Source organism: Anoplophora glabripennis, unplaced genomic scaffold (genome assembly GCF_000390285.2).
Source record: "Anoplophora glabripennis isolate ALB-LARVAE unplaced genomic scaffold, Agla_2.0 scaffold301, whole genome shotgun sequence".
Classification (NCBI taxonomy): domain Eukaryota; kingdom Metazoa; phylum Arthropoda; class Insecta; order Coleoptera; family Cerambycidae; genus Anoplophora; species Anoplophora glabripennis.
This window is the reverse complement of record NW_019416435.1, coordinates 559407-579557: the sequence shown is the minus strand read 5'-3', so window position 1 is coordinate 579557 and position 20151 is coordinate 559407. Positions and strand designations below refer to the sequence as shown.

The window sequence follows — 20151 nt, the reverse complement described above, 5'->3', positions numbered from 1 at the left end:
TTTGTAGAAAATTGAAAGACGAATCCGAAAATATCATGATTGTTGCCGTAAAGCAGTGGCGTACTATTTTATTTAGAAAAATATGCCACCAATACCCTGTATCTTCGTCACTGGAGCATATAAATTTTAGGAAAAACCCTCAGATTTTGAACAATGTTTACATAAATACATGAACGCAATTTCAAATTATTTCATTTACTAGTTGTATTAGTCTGGAAGCGCTTCCAGAAGTACTTTTGGTACAGTTTAAAATAAGCCTGCTAAAATAATTACTTAACCTCACAAATTTGTTACATCTTTTACTGAAATATTAATTTGACGTGCACACATATTAATCATAATTAAATAGTTGGTGTATTGAGTATTGTCGGTTTGGTTAATTCCACAATGTTGTTTGTTATTGTATTTGTATGCTGTCATATTTAATAATACTTGTCAAATTCTTGTTTAATAATATAATTTTATATTAAATTTTAGCTGTCTATATTTATATTTAGTTTATATATACTAGTTTAAGTTCTAGTTTTTCATGGGATATTTTAATGATGTCAGTAAAGTTTTGTCATATCAATGTGGGATCGCTAATGACTAGTTTTGCAGATTTTAAAGAAGTAGTATATGATAAATTCGATATAATATCTGTCACAGAAACATGGTTAAATCATAATATTGTTGATAGCAGTGTATTGCTTGCAGGATATAAGCTTTATCGCGAGGACAGACTGCAGCGTAGGGGTGGAGGTGTGGCAATTTATATTAAAGATTCCTTTCAGTCAAATTTAATAACTAATTTGGACACTCAGGGAACGGAGCAGATATGGGTATCCTTAAAAATGAACAACAAATCTATTGCTCTAGGTACTGTAAACAAACCGCCTAATTTTTCAACTATTAATTTTCTTTCAGGATTTGAAAATGTTCTTGCTTCTATTGCTCCTAAATATGAATATATATTGTGTGCTGGTGATTTTAATATTGATGTGTTAGAAATCAATTCTTCTGCTACAAAATTATTAAATAATATATTAAATTCAGTTGACCTCAAACAAATAATTAGTGAACCTACTAATTTGAACGCAACAAAACTAATTGATTTAATTATATGTTCTTCACATTTGGACATTAAAAATACTGGTGTAAAGGACTGTACACATATTGGTGGACACTGGCTAACATACTGCACTTTTGGTAATACAAAGCCAAAATTTCAATCTTTTTTTTACACCTACACAGACTACAAACATTTTAGCATTCAGAATTTTTATAATCATGTTTACATAACAGATTTTGATCAATTCCTGTAATGAATACGATGTATGAAAAAATTAATACTTTAGGCTCATTCAGAGTTTATTCGATATCCATGCTCCTATCAGAACTGTAAGAATTACTAAAAGGAGAGCACCATGGTTAACTGACACTATCAAACTGATGATGACTTTACGTGATAAAGCTCTCACGAAGTATAAAAGGACAAAAAATATGCAACATTTTGATTATTATAAATCCTTAAGAAATGAATTCAATTATGCAATTAAGAAGGAAAAAAGGCTTATCTTGAATTTAAAATACGCACAACTAGTAGTAAAAATATGTGGAGAGAGTTTAGAAATTTGAATATTTATAATAAATCAACCCCTCAAGTGCCAGCGGCTTTAAGTAATGTTGAAGAAATTAATAACTATTTTGCTAGTAATTGTAGTAGTGCAAATACTGTTCTTGATGTTGACATATTAAATAATTATTTGTATAACACTTTACATGTTAATAATTCGTTCACTATTCAAATGACGCCTAATTTTAAAATTTTCAAACCCTGCTCTCAATAAAATCAAAAGCGTTAGGTCCGGACAACATAAGTTTAGATATGCTACTGTACTGTTGTCCATACGTATTGCCATATTTGCATATTTTTAACTTTTGAATTGAGAATAATGTTTATCCTTCAGTTTGGAAACGGTCTCTTGTCATTCCTCTCCCCAAAGTTAATAATCCAGAGCAGTTATCGGATTTGACACCCATCAGTTTACTTTGTGTGTTGTCTAAAGTATTTGAAATAATCTTAGCAAATCAAATACGTCAGTACGTTAATGCTAATAATATTCTACCTATACATCAATCTGGGTTTCGCCCAGGTCACAGGTGTGCTACTGCACTCTCACATGTTACTGACGACATACTTACACAAGTAGACAATAACAAATTAACAGTGCTCATACTTTTGGATTATTCCATTCGTATCAACCATCAACTGTTACTGGCATTATTGCACTTCATAGGCTTTTCAAATAATGCAACTTGTTTGTTAAATAATTACTTAAATTGCCGCTCACAATCTGTTCTCTTAAATAATACTTCTTCAAACTTCAAGTTAGTTAGCTGTGGAGTTCCGCAAGGATCCATTCTTGGACCTTTACTTTTTATTTTATATACTTCCGAATTTTGCAAAATACTTAAGTCTTGTAAGTCACATTCTTATGCAGACGATACACAACTATACTATTCGTTCAGCGGTAATGATACACAAATTGCGTGTGAGAGAATAAATCAGGACTTGGAGGCATTGTTGAAGATATCTGAACAATTTGGTTTAAGTACAACAAAATCGAAAGTAAAGTTTTTCGGTAGGAGATCTGCTTGTAGTAGACACCTTAAAGATATCGCTATATGTGTAGGTAACGATATTTTAGAAGTAACGACTAGTGCCAAGAATTTAGGATTAATCATAGATTTTGATTTACGTTATAAATCACATGTAAGTTTAATTGTTAAAAAGGCTTATACCAGCTTAAAGCTACTTTATGGCAGCCGACACCTCATAAATAAGAAGTGTAAAAAAATTTTATGTGAATCTTTAGTCTTATCTCACCTCAATTATGCAGATGTAGTATATGGACCTGCTATCTTCAAAATTGAGCAGCGTCGTTTGCAATTGGTTCAGAATTCATGTGTAAGATTTGTTTGTGGCTTACGTAAGTTTGACCATGTTTCTGGTCATATGAAACAACTCGGTTGGTTGAATATGGAGCAACGTCGATTGGCGCATTGTTGCATTTTTTACCATAAAATAATTATCTCTGATGTTCATGAAAGTAATGTACATAATAAAAATAATTTAACAACACCTCAATATAAAACAACTCTATTTCGATCTTCATTTACTTATAATGTTTCAAAGATCTATAATAAAATTTCGGCAGATATTAAGATATTATGCGCAGCTTCTTTTAAGAATAAAATTAAATATATGTTACTTCACAATGTGTTGTCGTAGTCGTAGTGAATAGTGTTCTACCCAATCATGTTATGTAATGTAATGTTAGTGATAAGTTAGGGGTTGAGTGGAAGAACGCATGTAACTTTATGTTGCGTGAATGCGAACTCTGCCTTTTGCAGCATATTTGTATATTATTATGTTAAGTTATATTTTATATTGTTTAACCTTGTTATAACTATTTGCTGCAATAAAAACCTGTTATTATTATTATTATAATCCATGTAAGGTAAAGCCCAAAAAATGAGCTCAAGCTCATCTGTAGATGAATCCTTTTCTAAGATTTGTTATACCTGAAGTACACATGCAAAATACAAAAATATTACGTATTTTAAAATACTCGTAAAGGTGTGCTGCCGGTAGTAGGTCGCTGTACGTTCATTAATGTATTAGAAAGAAAATATATTACTACTATTAGAACCATTAAACTCAGGAAAATTCATGTTAATATTAGAGAAACATGCTTTAAAGTAAGCCGCAAACGAGATGGTAATACTCTGTGGCTTTTATATTAGCATTTTCAAAAATTACTGACCTCTTTTACCGCTAACATCAAATATCGTTGGTGTATCGACGTTAACGTAACTCTGTGTAGCTACATTTATAGCTAAAATAGCCAGCATCGCTCTGTGTGACCCCAGCATCACGCTCTAAGACGACCTCTCGGTTTGAGGGCATGTTCGTACACATAATAATATAACTTCTAGTTTCCGAATCTATTATATGAACAACGGCTAATCTAAATATCACTTACCCTAACGAGATCCGTTAGGAGGCTCAGCCGGAAGGACCAATCCAGTTTAATGTCATCTTGTTGAAGTACATCCTGGAGTGATCCCCTCGCACAGTATTCGGACACCAAAGCGGCCCTGGGGGGCTCGGCCAGGCATCCTATGAGCGGATTAAGGTTTTCATGTCTTAATCCGTGCAACAACACCAGAAGTTCCACGGATTTGGCTTTTAGCTCACAGCCGCCCCCGCCGGAAGGCACGGGTTTCATCTGAACTAAGTCGCCCTGCAAATGATTTAATCATTACTAGAGCGGAACTAAGCATGTCTGCTGTTGGTGGTTATAGAACTTCGCGAGGTACACAAGGAAAAAAACCTTGTGTAACATTATACAGGGTACGACCATAATGCAGCAAAGTTCTATTCTATTCCGATAAAACGAGATAAAAAATTAATATCTAAGAAAAATTGTTTTTACACAAAGGCGAGCCAAACTTACGGCCTAATTCGTTTACTAATTCACTGTAAAATCTATATTTATAAAATGATTTTAATAATACATCTCTATACAGGGTGTTTCTGAAATAAGTGCGTTCCTTGGAAAGGGTGATAGAGGGCACGAAAACGAGCAATGTTTATTAAGCAATTGATGGTCTAAATGCCTCTGTTTCCGAGAAAATTAATTAAGGAAATTAACCATACATATAAGACGATGCTGTGCATCTTGTGCACGTGAACCTACAGAATGCTTCGGAATCGCTACATGCGTCAAGCGCTTCTCTAATTGGCTGACGTTCCATGTAACTCCCACAAGTAAATCTGATGGTACGTCGGAATGTCGTGTGTTCTTTAGTACTTTAGTGGGTATATTTATACCGGGTGGCGTGAAACGGATACAATTATTACACCCCTATCATATACAAAGGGTTCAGGTATTAAATAACAATAATTTTCAGTCCCGTGTGGAATTTTGCCAGTGGTTTCGACATCAAATAGCACAAGATCTGGATTTTACAAGCAAGGTGCAAGGGATGAATGTTGTTTTTCTAGATACTACATTCACTATTGGTGTGATGCAAATCCTCACGTTGTACAGAGACCTAGGTTCCAGCAACGGTTTGGTTTTCAGTAAAGGTCTGGTGAGTGTTTTTGATAACAGATTACTCGGACCAATACTGTTACCTGCACGTTTAAATGGTGCTGCCTATTTAGAGTTTTTAACAAACGACTTACCAGATTTGTTGGAAGGTATCCCTTTATAAATCCATACCCAAATGCTCTTCATGCATGATGGTGCCCCTCCCCAAGTTTCTCGTGCAATTTGTGAATTTTTACATACCAACATTCCGGAAAGGTGGGTAGGACGAAATGGTCCTGTACGTTGGCCAGCACGAAGTCCGCATATGAACCCTCTGGACTTTCTTGTGTGGGGGTGTATGAAATAAAATGTATACCGAACGCCTATTGTCGATGCAGCAATCTTCAACAGCGTATTTTCGCTGCAACTAATGAAATTCGACAAACGCCGGGAGTATTTACACGTATGCGGACTAATTTTGACCGTCGTTTGGAAGCATGTTTATTAGCACATGGAAACAACTTTGAACAATTTTTCTAGAGCATATCTTCTATTGATAAGTAATTCGTTTATTTGTTTAATTTTGTATAACATTTAAACGAGATTTCAATAAATTTCAGCATTTTCGAGCACAAAATTTAAACCGTTAAAACCGCCATCAGCGCTTTCGCAGTACGGCAACTTCGATATCAAAGGTACAGCTGGATGCCGCACCATGGACGGCTTTAAATTTGTTAAAACCTTCATGTGATTTTTTTTTTAATTTAAAACGTATTATTTTGGACCATTAGTTGCTTATTAAAAGTTGCTCATTTTCTTGCCCTCTATCCTCTTTTCACGGAGCGCACTTATTTCAGAAACACCCTGTATATAATGTCACCGCTAATCCAGATTATTTAGATGGAAATAATGGAACTTATCATTTTCAATTTAGATAGGGTGTTACAATTTTAACTTAACACAGTTGACAACGGAGCAATCAAATTAAACATGTGTTAAATTTTAACTTTTGCACACATGATAAAAATCCAACAAAATTCACACTAGTAATCTATAGCTTGATTAATTTGTGTAACTAATGTAGTGTTTAGAAGCCAAAGTCTAATCAAAATCCAAACCAACTAAAGTTAGTTGATAAAATGAAACTTCTGATGAAACTGTAAATATCTTTGATATCATTAAAATTAGGTACAGGGATTGCTTCGTAAAAATTAAATTGTTTTCAAAACATGTTCAAATATTGTATACCATTGCAAAAGTTGAAAATATTTAAGCTTATCTGGAATTGTAACTAGAATATGATAGAAAATAATTAAATAAGGAAAAGTTAGAGTATACTAGGAATTTTTATGTAGATCTTAATATGAGAATTAGAAAAACGATTTTTATATAATTGAACTTTTCCTTATTTATCTTTTAAACTTGTTGATATGAACAAATGAATGTCAAAAAGTGTAGAAACAAAACCAACTCAATTTTTAAAAAAGCAACACTACGTTTAGATAAGAAGCTTTTTTAGTATTACATGATGTAAGATTTGATATCTCTAACAATAAAAGAGATATTATCAAAGACCAAGTCATATGCATGTCCTATGTGTTGGACAAAGACTCGATTGCCTGACAGCTGATGATAATCTATTTTTATTATGCGTACAGCACACACTCTTGGTCACATTTCCTTTATTATCCACCAAACTTAGGTTGCTAAGACAGCACTATATCCAGATAGTAAAATATATCTAGGATGGGTTTTGCTTTTGCAATTTATTTACTTGAAAGATGAGAGAGAAAATAAAAAAGGAAGATATATAGATATGAAAAAACGAGGTTATTGAGGATATCAAAAAAATTACATATTACTAATTGAAAGCAAAAAAATAACAAATAGAAACACTGATATAACATAATCAAATGTTAAATATACAAATACGCGAAAGGGATATGCTCAGATATACATATTCGTATGTATATGTGAAACAGGGATAAACAACGCTTCTTCGAAGTTCTATAGTAGCATGCCACTTATTCAAAAATTTCTTTCAATGGTACAAATGTGTCTCAATAAATTTAAATAAAAAACAAACTATCTCTTTTGTAAACGTCAGTTTATTGTATTACATACGAGATGAATGATAAAACTCACATAGTTCCTAATTAAAAGAGAAATTTCGGACCTAAATATGTATTGTTGTTCAACTCGTAGAAATTTTTAGAAGGACTTAATCTATTAGTATTTTTCTATCCATTTATCCAAAATCTTTAGTATAAAAATTTTTCTACTAATTTTATAATAAAATCTTGTACTTAGAATAAGAAATACAGAGGCTTGCGTGGTGATTGACATAAAAGGTGCAATAACTTTCCAAAATTTGGAATATATCCTGAAGACAAATAATCAAAAATAGTAAGTTCGATTTGGTTTGGAAATATATAACTTAATAATAATTCCAAAATATGAACCTTTTCAATTATTCAAATTATAAATAATATTTTTACGGAACTTCTGAATTTGAATTTTGAAAATATTTACAAGAATAAATTTTACGACATATTCTTCTTTTGTATACAATTGTCTTGATATACCTACTTTACAACAAATTTATTAAACATTTTCAAACATTTCAGAAATTCCTCAATCATGCGCCAAATAAGCGAAACAAATGAAGGTCTTTATACTCATACATTACCTAAAGTTAGAGCAAAAATACTCTTACAGTTACTTAATCTTTAATATTACGACCTGACGCATCTGATCAGAATGTTAGATATGAAAGAAGTGAAAATCCATTCAACCATGACATGGATAAATGCCTAACTATTAACTCCATTTTTAATTACATTACGAAACTCGAAAACAATCTTGGGAGCCGATTTTACTATAAAAACCTCAATACTGCCCTGTAAAATCAGTTGTATAGCCCGTCTGTTAAAATTAGATTTGTTTGCCTTTAATTAAGAAGTTGTTAAACCTGTATAAAATTATTTCACAAACTTTTCCCTTAATACTTTAAATCGAAAGATATTGGATGTTTCTGAGCAATTAAGTCCTAACTGATTTGTGTGAGCATTTAATTGTTCATCATTCAGACTTAATTCAATATTTTGCATTTCAATAGAGAAGATTTGCTGCCAAAATTCAATGAGTTATTTAGCTCTCTTCGGGGGTCGTTGTATCTCGAGAGAATTGAATTTATTGGAATTTGATCCACTGATTTAAAGCCATTAGACATTTAAATATACTTCATTTTTTTTATATTGTGTAGAATTGTACAAAATAAAATAACGATTGGTACAAAAAGAAATCAGGAATGGAATCTGAGCACGTAATCCAAATTTTATATACATATTTGTATAATTCTGTTTGCCGAATAGGATCTTCTGGATTCCGAGTCAGATTCGGAAATTGAAAAATTATTTTTGTGTGGTATTTTATGGAATGGGAAGAAGTCCCTAAGAATAAGTAGAGTTTATTATATTAATAGAACGAAATTAATTAGGTGTATATAAAAACACAAAACTTTTAGAAAAAACTTTTAAAATGACTGTCAAAAGTGTTGATCATAATAAGGCTAGATAAATGTGAATTGTTTTTTAGTTAACCTTTTACCAAATATCTTTATTATATATATTTTTTTAATAAGATTTATTAAGAAAAATATTTTTTGAATTTATATGAATTACTTTGTCAGTTAATTACCTTTTTAATAACTTTTTTAGTTGTGTCATATAACATATTGTTTTCGAGTAAGTACTAATTCAATCGGTAATTCCATTTTAATGTAATAAACAGTAAATGAACCAAGCAAAAGCAGAAAAAAAACTGTGTTTACACCATGAAGAATACAGGCGCGATTTGTATTCGATCGTTAGTAGCCGTATGTTGCTTTCCTGCTATGTTCAATATGCGGTATTGTATTTAACAATGGTTTTATAACAGACATGTTCATATCTTCATTAATTACACAATTCCTTACTCATGATACATTCTAATTCCTCATTCACTCTATGCTCCCTTTATAATCCGTCGGAGTTGATGTAGTTAATAAAGATCATTTTCTCATTTCTCGAAAGTAACAGTCACAAATAACTACTAACAGTTTGCATCCCCAATGAATGCTAAATTGCGATTTTACTGTCATTGCTGTACAAACGTTTACTACAAAAATCTTTTTGTCGTTTGTGGAACTAGAGTATATTTCTAACTTAAATTCACAAGACTAAATAAATATTATAAATTTTCTTAAATCATTGAATTGTTTTATTGCTTTATCTAATAACTTATCTGTCACCTCAAAAGAACATACGCGCGTCAAGTTGAGCCCCTAATAATCTAAGTGGTAATGACTAGGCGCATTCTTATGACAGTTAGGTTAGGTGCCAACTGGTAATCGTAAACATAATTAGTTCAAAAAATTACCTAAGCGGGTCTGTAATTCGTAAACAGAATATTAGACATTATTTATAATTTAGAGTTAACACACACATATTACACAGCACTGTTGCAAATTCTCGGTATATTTATACTTGTCTTAACAACACTGTGTTTGCGAATAGCAAATGATTCTGATTCCATTAGGTAACTAGAAGTTACCAGGAGTTATAATTAGCTGTGAAATTAGAAACATAAGAAAAATATATGACTTCCTTCCATTAAAAAATTCTACGTAATTTGTAAACAACCTGTATAAAATAATAATTGTAAGGACTCCATATTGTTGCACAAAAGCTAATCTAAATTAAAAACTATTAAAAATAGCAAAATAGGTACTAAATGAGATCTAAAACTTATCAGTTTTACAAATATTGGTCTTTATAAGATGGAGAGACACATGCCAGAGACATTGATTCTGACGAACATTTTTCTAGATTACAGGCGTATTTCGAAATTCTGTCAGCAGTAGAAATTGACGAGCTGTATACCAACGATTTCAACGAAATACTAACGAAATGTGATATTAGGTGATCGAGGTGACCATATCATAGGATCAAAGGGATCCATTGTTGTGAAAACTTACTATTTAAGGGCATCCTTGAGGCTTGATTACTAAAAGAGTCCTATACTGAAGAAACCAGATTAGTGTCTGTATCTTGTAGTGGAGCGTTACCTCAACAATTCGTGTAACGGTTTCTCCAGAAACTTAACATATATTGATTGATGAAGCGCCCAGAGGTTCACAGAGAAACGATGTTGAATGTGTAAATTATAGAGCTTACCATTCGATTATAGGCAAACGTTGCTTCATCTGTAACGGACACGAAGTAGGAACACTTCTTCATGGACGTGCTGCTACAAAAATCATCTACAGAAACTACTTGGTTGTACAGAATCTGCCGGCTGAACCTATTTATCTTGTGAAATGTCATGGAACGTTTCTTATAGATATGCAATACTAATCTTTAATGAAAAGTATTCAAATGTAACTGTAACTCGTACACTAAAACCGCTGTATCTTTTCCATTGCGTCACAAGCAATACTCGTATGAACTAAGACGAAAAATCCTAGTCAAATAAGTCACTGTTTGCATATAAATGAAATGTCATCTTGGCAATTTCCAAATCTGGTTCTCTCGCAAATTTTAATGTTGGTGTTACTGGATACGAAAATATGCAAAAAAATCGATATTTCAACACTCAGAAAATATATCCAACTGTTAGGTACCGAGATGCGATCAAAACAACTGTTAAAATTTTAATCTGAATGTCAACATTTTTTTAGATTTTTATGTTTTAGGCTTATTTGATTGACTAGTCTTTTTTGAACCTATAAATATCAGTATAATAACCAAAAAAATTAAAATTCTATTTTATTTTCAAAAAAAACAAAAAGAGGTAAGTACACTACGTCATCATTTTAAATAGTGAAAAGGGGGTAAGTGCAATTTTTAATAAAGAAGGCGGCATTTGAAGATATTTACATAGTTGAGACATTTTGTCTTAGTACATATACAAATCAGCGTCACATTATACGAAGCGAAAAGGCAGTAAGTATAAAATATGAAGAAAGCTAGCCGCAAGGCACATTTTGTAAGGACTTGTTGCCTTCTTATTTCATAACAAATATGTGTCATATCACTGTTTACTAACCTAATAGCCAGCAAGTACTGCTATTTGAATAGAGAAGACCCGAACAACCAATATCTTTGGTATTATTGTTTGGGCTTTTTTTTCGTTATAAAACGTATTCCAGGAAATTAAAGTAGGTTAAATACTTACTAAAGAACTGCTGGTCAGTGTTTATAGGGACCATTTGAGGATCGGCAGTTCATTATTTAAATATTAGAAATAGAGTAGTAATACTAACAGTGAAAAAAGTATTTTGTACGATTGAACTAAGGGTATGATTTTATGGTATTACTTAAATACGATTAGTTATAAAATTTATATATTTAGATGTTAAGCAGAAGCTGAAGAATTTTGATGACCGCCCTTAATATTTGTAGAATCGAGCCAATCAAGTGATATAGACAATATAACTGAACCAACTTCAAGGAACTTCCTGGATAGTAAAAGAAAACAAAACTGCGATAAGCTGTTAGAGAATGTTTGTTTTGGAAGTACAGGTATTTCAAAATTAATCAAAGATACAAACTACTATTACATCTTGGTTTTCTTTTCAAAATTAAAAGATTTTAATAATGAAATTAATATGGACAAAGAAAATGTATGTGAATGTTTTGATGTATATAAGCGATTTAACACGAAGGAATAGAATTAAATTTTCTTAAAACTAGAATTGCTAAACAAGGAATAAAAGACATACCTTCTTCAAGACAAAGACTGAGGGGAATAGCAGATTAAAAAAAAATCTATAATAAGAAATATATGCCCGCTAATGCGCAAAAGATAATTTTGGGAAAACTTGGTTGAAATGATGTGCCAAACCTTACAGATTCTTACTCAGAATAAGTAATTAGAAAATAATGTGTATTTTTTATCATACAATTTATTATTATTACAATCAATTAGTTATTTGTTATGTCTTTCTTATTCTTTGCCTTTTTAAATATTTTTTTATTTGAGTGTGCTCAACTAGGTTATGGCGAAACTAGGAAATATATAAATAAAAAATAAACATTGGGACGCTAGGTATATGCTATATAAAAATAGTATACCGCTAGATTTTTCCATTTACGTTATTGTCATAGCGTTTTACCTCCTTATCTTTTTAGCCTTGTCCAAAAAACAAATTGAAATATCAAAGTTTTAAAACATTTTCTTGTGATTTCACAGAAATATATTAGAAACCAACTGAAATGATAAGATTTCCAGTGAACCAATGCATATTTATGCAACGTTCTATTAATTTTTTATGTATTTCTTTAAAATAGCAAGAAAATTTCTTAAATCCTTAATCTATATATTTTTTACAATTTTTTTAGATAGAAATAAAAAGGTAAGGAAGGTTATGTGAATAACCCTGTAAAAAGCAAATGCTTCTATGATATACTGCAGCGGCAAACTCAAACGCTAAGTAGTAAAAAAGCGGCAAGTGCAGAAAAAACGGTACTTACTACCTTTTAACTTCGTGTAAAAGTTTTTCTCAAGTATGAAATATGAAGCATAAAAGCAATAACTGATATATTTTTTTGTAAGAAAGTAAATTTATATTTAATTTTACTGAAAAATATTTTGAATATAATCTTTTGCATCTATGCTAAAATTTAATTGATACACATTTAAAATATATGCAGTCTAAGGCACTAAAGTTTTGTGCATTTTTCTCAGTAACTGTATTTTGTCTTTTACCACCTTTTTACTAAGGACGGCAGAGTAGGAGTAGTTCAAGTTGTTATGAATAGGAAATCATCACTGCTTGAGCTGGATGTCGGTGATATTTATTTTTATCTTTACAATCTACAAAGTTAGTTAGCATTATAAAGATTCAGGATATATATTTTTTAATTTGTTAATTTGTTCAAAATATCCTGGGCATAAAAAAAAGAAGCAAAAAATGAAAAATTCATAATAAACTTTCTCGAAGAGAAGATATAAACCCATACAAATCCAAAAATATATGTCTGACCACAACTTATCTTATAGCTCCCAATAGCACAGAAACATAAAAAAAAATCTAAAATACAAAAATAATATTAACGGCCTTTAAAATGTTAAATGCATTGTTACATAATAGACCTGGTAGTTATCTAATTTCAAAATTGCGCCATAACAATTAGGTACATGGTTTTACTTAAGGTTTTCACTTTTAGGGCTGAGATGAATGCCGGCGAACATTGTCAGGCTTTAATACATTGAATTTAATGGAAACGTTTTGTAAAGCCGAACATTGAACGTCACTTGTCTTACAGAACGCTTCCATTAAATTTAATGTATTAGATTCTGACAATGATCGCGGGCGTTCATCGCTGCTTTATAAACGAAGCCTTAACGCACTTTAAATATCCTTGAAAGTGGAGGAATGTACTGAAGTTATTAGTTTTTATTACGTTTAGTGATAATATCATTAGGTGATCCAAATTCCAAAGTTGTTTTTAAGGTGTTTCGCAAACATTACAAAAAATTTACCTGTGGCAGTAAGTAAATAATTCTAACAGAAAATATATGGCGATTAATTAACTTTGAGTGTAATTACATACATAAAATCGCAAGGTAAAAACAGTAAATGTCATATGAATCTGAAACGTTAGTTTCTTCATTTTCATCTTTAGTGGTTCCAAAGAATACACCAGGACCTGACTGAGTTTAAACAAAGATATCAAGGTGTTTGGGGGAAGAATATGTTAGCAGACTATTGTTGAAATCTAAAGGGACACACAAGTAAAGCACATGAAAGAAAAGCTATTCGAAAATAATTCCAGGAACAACGTAAGCATTCTCGCCCGAGTTTCGATTAATACACTTATGCTAAGAGAAGCGAATTGAATTGTTGAAGGCTTTTTCAAAAGTTTTTTTAATCTAGTTTTTGTACAATCACACAAAACCGAGAGAGGATGGTAGGCAGAAAGGTAAGAAGACTAACTGACGAGTCAGACAGACTGTCGGTGGACATTTAGACAGAGTGACAAAAAAACAGACAGAAATATTTAGTCATTTAGTTAGACAGGAAGATAGACAGAATAACCGACAGAAAGGCAGGTAAAAAGGCAGGATGTTAGGCGGATGGACAGAGAACAAATACAGGCGGACGAAAAATATGGACTAACAAGCAAACAAACAGGTGTGCAGGTAAAAAGGCACAGATAAACAAACAAAAGTAGGCAATTTTTCACTTCCTATTGTTACTTTAATCTTCAAACGACCTTGAACATGAGATGATAGAGGTGAGAGAACTCTTTCTTGATTCGTATACATGCTTTTTCATTATATCCCTCAAAAACTTGAAAGCTAACTTTATAACTTTATAGGGTTATACAATTACAGCACACAAAGGCACTACTCGTATAAGCACACTTTTTCACGAAACGATAAAGTCGAATACTAAAATAAAAATGTACCAGACGATATATTCGGTGATGATGTTATTCTCGTAAGCTTTAAATGTTTACTTTTTAGTTTTCTTGCTATTTATTTTGGATTAAGAAAAAAGACTGAAAACATAGGTACTGTATTTCTTTACATACGCGTCAGGTGTACGTAGTAACAGTAATATAGTTCAGCTAATCTAGGTCATTATCAGAGGTCATTGATACTGGCATTCGAAAATAAAACATGCGCTGCCGCTGCTTAAGAAAATAGTAACACATAAGCGTTTTTAAAAACGATTTTAAAAAATTATTTATTTTTTTGTCTTTGGTATACAGGGTGTCCGGAAATGATGAGCAAAAAATTCAGGGGATAATTCTAGACCGAAAATAAATGCTACTTCTTTCTATAACATTTTTTCCAAAACTGATTATTAACGGAGTTACAGGGTGTTAAAGTTAAATTTTATTTGCAGTTTTTTTGCAATACCTTTTGCCACACTCATAATATTTTGACGAAATTTCGTATATGGGGGTTTTTCGGGATGAGGATTATAAATTTGCCCACCGTTTTTTCGCATTTTGTAGAGGGCGCCACATACGAGCCTTTATTTTGATTTGAATGGTTCCAACTTTTTTGTGCTACACTTTATGCGACTTTTGACTGAATATTTTTGTTCTCCTAACCTTTTGACATAAAAAAGGTATACTTTATTTGTTTCGATAAATCTAACCGTTTTCGAGAAAAACGCTAAAATAACATTGCTTGCATGTGATGAATACGAAATCATTTTAATTTATTTTCTACATTAAACATAGCATGCTTTGGAAACAAGCGCTTAGTTGCCTTGGAAACAAGTTTGTGGAGAATTAGTTTTGACAGATAGTAATTTTTGTGAAAATTTGTTGTTACGCTGATGGTGGTTAATGATAAATAATAAAAAAATAACGTCCTCAACAAATAAAGAATGGTTTACTAACAAAATCATAAGGTTAAAATACATAAGTTACTAGAACAATACAAATACAAATTAAACATTCAAATCAAAGGTTCAAAGTGACGTCCTTCCTCTTCAATGCATAAATTAATTCTTCTTAAAAAATTCCGACGAACTCTATGGAATATTCCTTCCTTTTGCTTAATTACCTCACAATTAGCAACAATTCTTTCTCTCAGTTCATCGACGCTATTCACAGGTGTCCTGTATACAAGCGTCTTCAGATAGCCCCAAAAAAAGAAATCGATTGGGTTTAAGTCAGGGGATCTAGGGGCCCACTGTACAAAACCACCGCGTCCTATCCACCTTTCAGGAAAAGTTTCATTTAAGAATTCTCTGGCCGCTAAACTAAAATGCGGTGGCGCGCCATCTTGAAGCAGCCACATTGCATTTCTTAATCCGAGTGGTACATCTTCCAATAGAATAGGTAAGTGGTTTCTTAAAAAATCCAAGTAAACTTCACCATTGAGTCTTTGTGGAAAGAAATGTGGCCCAATTAAGTAGTCCCCTACAATACCGGCCCACACGTTGACGGAAAACTTATTTTGATAACCACGCTCTATTGATAAATTAGGATTCTCATCAGACCAAAAATGCTCATTGTGGAGGTTTATTAAGCCATCATGGCCAAATCCAGCTTCGTCCGTGAAAAGGATATTACGAACAAAATTTTGGTCACCATTATGAAGTATTCTAATTGTATTGCAGAAATTCACACGAGCAGCAGGATCTACGGCAGATAAGGCTTGCACCTTTTGGTAGTGGTACGGATGAAGGTTTTGTTCGCGTATTGTTTCATGTACGGAGCTCTTTGGAATGCCCTCCTGAATAGCAATTTTTCTTATACTTACATTGGGATTATTCTCTATCGAATTCAAAATACGAGCTTCTGCTTCTGCTGTTCTAGTATTCCGTTGTCGACCTACATCAAAAATTCTAGTTTTGAACGATCCAAATTCTCCCAGTCTTCGATGAATAGTACTGAACATTCGCGATTGGGGTAGGTTTCTATTTGGAAATGCTTCGCGATACAAACGTCGTGCTGCAAGAGCATTGCCAGCAGCTAAACCGTAATAATAATGCATGTCCCGCAACTCCACGTTAGAGTAATTGTTGTTCATTTTTATTATTATTTTTATGATAACAATTACTACAAAAGAACTTGTACAAAATTACTATCTGTCAAAACTAATTCTCCACAAACTTGTTTCCAAGGCAACTAAGCGCTTGTTTCCAAAGCATGCTATGTTTAATGTAGAAAATAAATTAAAATGATTTCGTATTCATCACATGCAAGCAATGTTATTTTAGCGTTTTTCTCGAAAACGGTTAGATTTATCGAAACAAATAAAGTATACCTTTTTTATGTCAAAAGGTTAGGAGAACAAAAATATTCAGTCAAAAGTCGCATAAAGTGTAGCACAAAAAAGTTGGAACCATTCAAATCAAAATAAAGGCTCGTATGTGGCGCCCTCTACAAAATGCGAAAAAACGGTGGGCAAAATTATAATCCTCATCCCGAAACACCCCCATATACGAAATTTCGTCAAAATATTATGAGTGTGGCAAAAGGTATTGCAAAAAAACTGCAAATAAAATTTAACTTTAACACCCTGTAACTCCGTTAATAATCAGTTTTGGAAAAAATGTTATAGAAAGAGGTAGGATTTATTTTCGGTCTAGAATTATCCCCTGAATTTTTTGCTCATCATTTCCGGACACCCTGTATAATAAATTTTGTTGCAATTATTTCAGACAGGGGCTTTTAAACGCCGAAAAATATTCGCTGTCAACCACAAACTTCAGTCCAGAGTGATCAATGAAGTGAACCTATTGTTAAAAGAATAGCTAGTTTTCATCAAGGAAAAAGCAATTTGGAACGTATATAAAAAGAGGATACAGAGAAAATTTGTCATCGATCTCTTTTATATTACCGATGGGCAGCCAATGTTCCGTGTTACAATACTCTTTGAATGGAGGCGCTATGCTATTTTTATATAGATTCCAAAAATAGAAAATTCCTCAAGAATAACAATTGTTTCCAAACTACCGTTAGCCTGTATGTACAACCAAATAAAATTTAAATTTATATTGAATTTTTCATGAGATTGAGTTTGTTTTCAATAATAGAAGTAACCAAATAGTGTTACAGCTTGACCAAACTAATCCTGCCCGCGAGTTTCAGAAGCGCACAGGTAATTTGCCCATATATTTAAATTTCACCAGACGTAAGTAAAATTTTTTCACAAACCTGCAATACCATTACGGTCTCCTGTCTTTGTCACTCTACTGTGGACGCTCTTCTTGATCTATGCATCTCACGGACAAAATGAGTTTGGTTAAGCAACTAGTAATATGGGTAATTGTTACACTTGTGATCCTGTGATCTCGAAGCATCTGACCCATCTTGTAGCTTCTTTATTGTTAAAATCGTCTATCCTAAAGTGCTTGAAGTATTTTATTGCAAATTTTCTCAGATTTGCGTATAGATTTACCAAATCTAATTTTACTGTGAATTGGTTAAATAAAAAAATTAAATTAAAATAAGGAGTACATAAACAATCATTGTGACAAAAGGAATAAATGCTAATTACTAACATAAATTAAAAAATGCAAAAATTGCTTAAATGTAAACCAACCACTTTTAAAGGAAAAGTAAGGAAACCATGTTTTGTTTCAGTTGAAACTGCTAAAACTGACATTTTTTTATAACGATTTCATATGGTGTTTTTTCAATTCCCCCAGGATGTATATCATGTCCATCCTGAGAAATTGCACTACAAACAGTATAGAGATTCGCTATTCTATTTACTTTTATTCATTCATATTTTTATTCAAATAGGAAGGAGGTATCCATCCTTTCCCTGTCTTGAGAGTTATTACTAGGGTCTAAAAATATCATGGGGACTCTGTGCGCTCGTATTCGTAAAAAACTAAAACGTGGATTCAGACAAATTTAATGGTTTGCGGGATAAAAGGCTTTATGGAATATGGATACAAATTTTATTACAGTCTTATTATTTTGTTTGCACAACTGGGGAGTCGTAAATAGTCATTTTTTATCTGTTTTCTTTGTATTTAAAAGTTGTACCAGAAAAGTACTCCACTATTATGCTGCACTATAATTTTTGAAAAATCCATTAAAGTAAAAACTTTGTTAATATTTATACAAATAATGCAGCAGTATAAAATGTTTATTTTTTGAATAAAAGTTTAGCGAGTGTCGTCAGCTTCAGATGTATCTGTAACTTAACCGAATACATTTTTATTTACGCAGCAGGTATTTATAGAAAAATATCTCTCTACAGATATCAGAGCAAATGAATTAGATATCACTATTCAAATCAAATCAATCAAATCAAATCATTTATTGGTGTCGATATATTAAAATGTTTACACAAGTCAAAGAAAGGAAAACACGAAAGATACAACATATAAGCAATACTACAATAAAGCTAAAAAACACATTCAGATAAATATAACAGAAACAGCATAAAAAGGTAAATATTACGAACGTTCATTATATATCTAAAAACCTGCTGAGCAAAGAACTCATCAAAATTGTAAAACCCTTTTCTCTTAAGATACTTCTAATTCTGGCCTTAAAACAGTCTGAATTTAGTGATCGAATCTCAGATGGAAGTCTATTAAAGAATTTAATTTAATGAAAATTTTCTAGTCGAACAAATCTATTTTGATTATTTTTAATATAAATGAGACATTCAAGTAACTAAACTGACGGTATTCTAAGAATGTTTAGCAGTTTGAAGTGCAATCATCTCTTTATTTTATTCCAGCCATAATTATAATACATTTACGTTGTAAACCAAAAATTGTATCACTATGACACGAATGACACCAGTTCAAAATTACATAAGTCATGGTGGCCTGAAAAGTACCATAATATTAGTATATTATATAGTAATATGAGTACAGGCTTAGAGACTACACGATCCAAATTACGCAGTACGAAAATATCCTTAGACAAATGTGCGGATAAATCATTGACATGTTTTTCCCAACTCAACTTAGTATCAAGGTGAACTCCAAGAAATTTAATGCTATGTATTTAAGTTATCACAAGTATTGATATGGCGAAGTGTAAAAAGCAAAGATTGAGTTTTGTCAACATTTAAGTTCAACCTATTAGCAATAAACTAGTCCTTTATCAGCGGCAGCGTATCCACTGAATCCTCTGTGAGTTTAGTTAAGTTATTATTTGACTTTAAACCGGTAGTATTATCGGCAAATAAAATAAAATCAGTAGTTATATCAATTTGGGAAATCATTGATATAGATAAGAAATAGAATAGGGCCCAATACTAAGCCTTGGGAAATTCCATGAACTATTTCCGTTAGGTGTGAAGATCAAGAATTATAAAAAACATACTGAGTTATGTTCGATAGATAAGATTCAATAATGGACACGCTATTGTCATCAAAATTGTAAAATTTTAGTTTATTTAAGAGGATTATTATACCAGATATCATTATAATGGTACTTACGTAGGTAGGACGGAGATACGACTACGTGGACTTATATCCTAGATATTGCATATTAACCGTAAAGCTGCAAAAGCGTACTGAAATTTTAAATTGTACCAGGATAGACGATTGAAATTTTTATTACTCATAAACAGCTCATAAAGA

General features: G+C 31.9%; 1 protein-coding gene across 1 annotated transcript in view; it reads right to left on the bottom strand.

Annotated features, from left to right (window-relative positions):
* LOC111691526 overlaps positions 1-20151 on the bottom strand; it is a gene marked incomplete at its 3' end in the record, with an annotated part of 336616 nt that overhangs the window by 57830 nt on the left and 258635 nt on the right. Inside the window, exon 7 of the mRNA XM_023454534.1 lies at positions 4029-4289. Within this exon, the coding sequence (XP_023310302.1) occupies positions 4029-4289 (261 nt within the window). The remainder of the gene's footprint in view (positions 1-4028; positions 4290-20151) is intronic.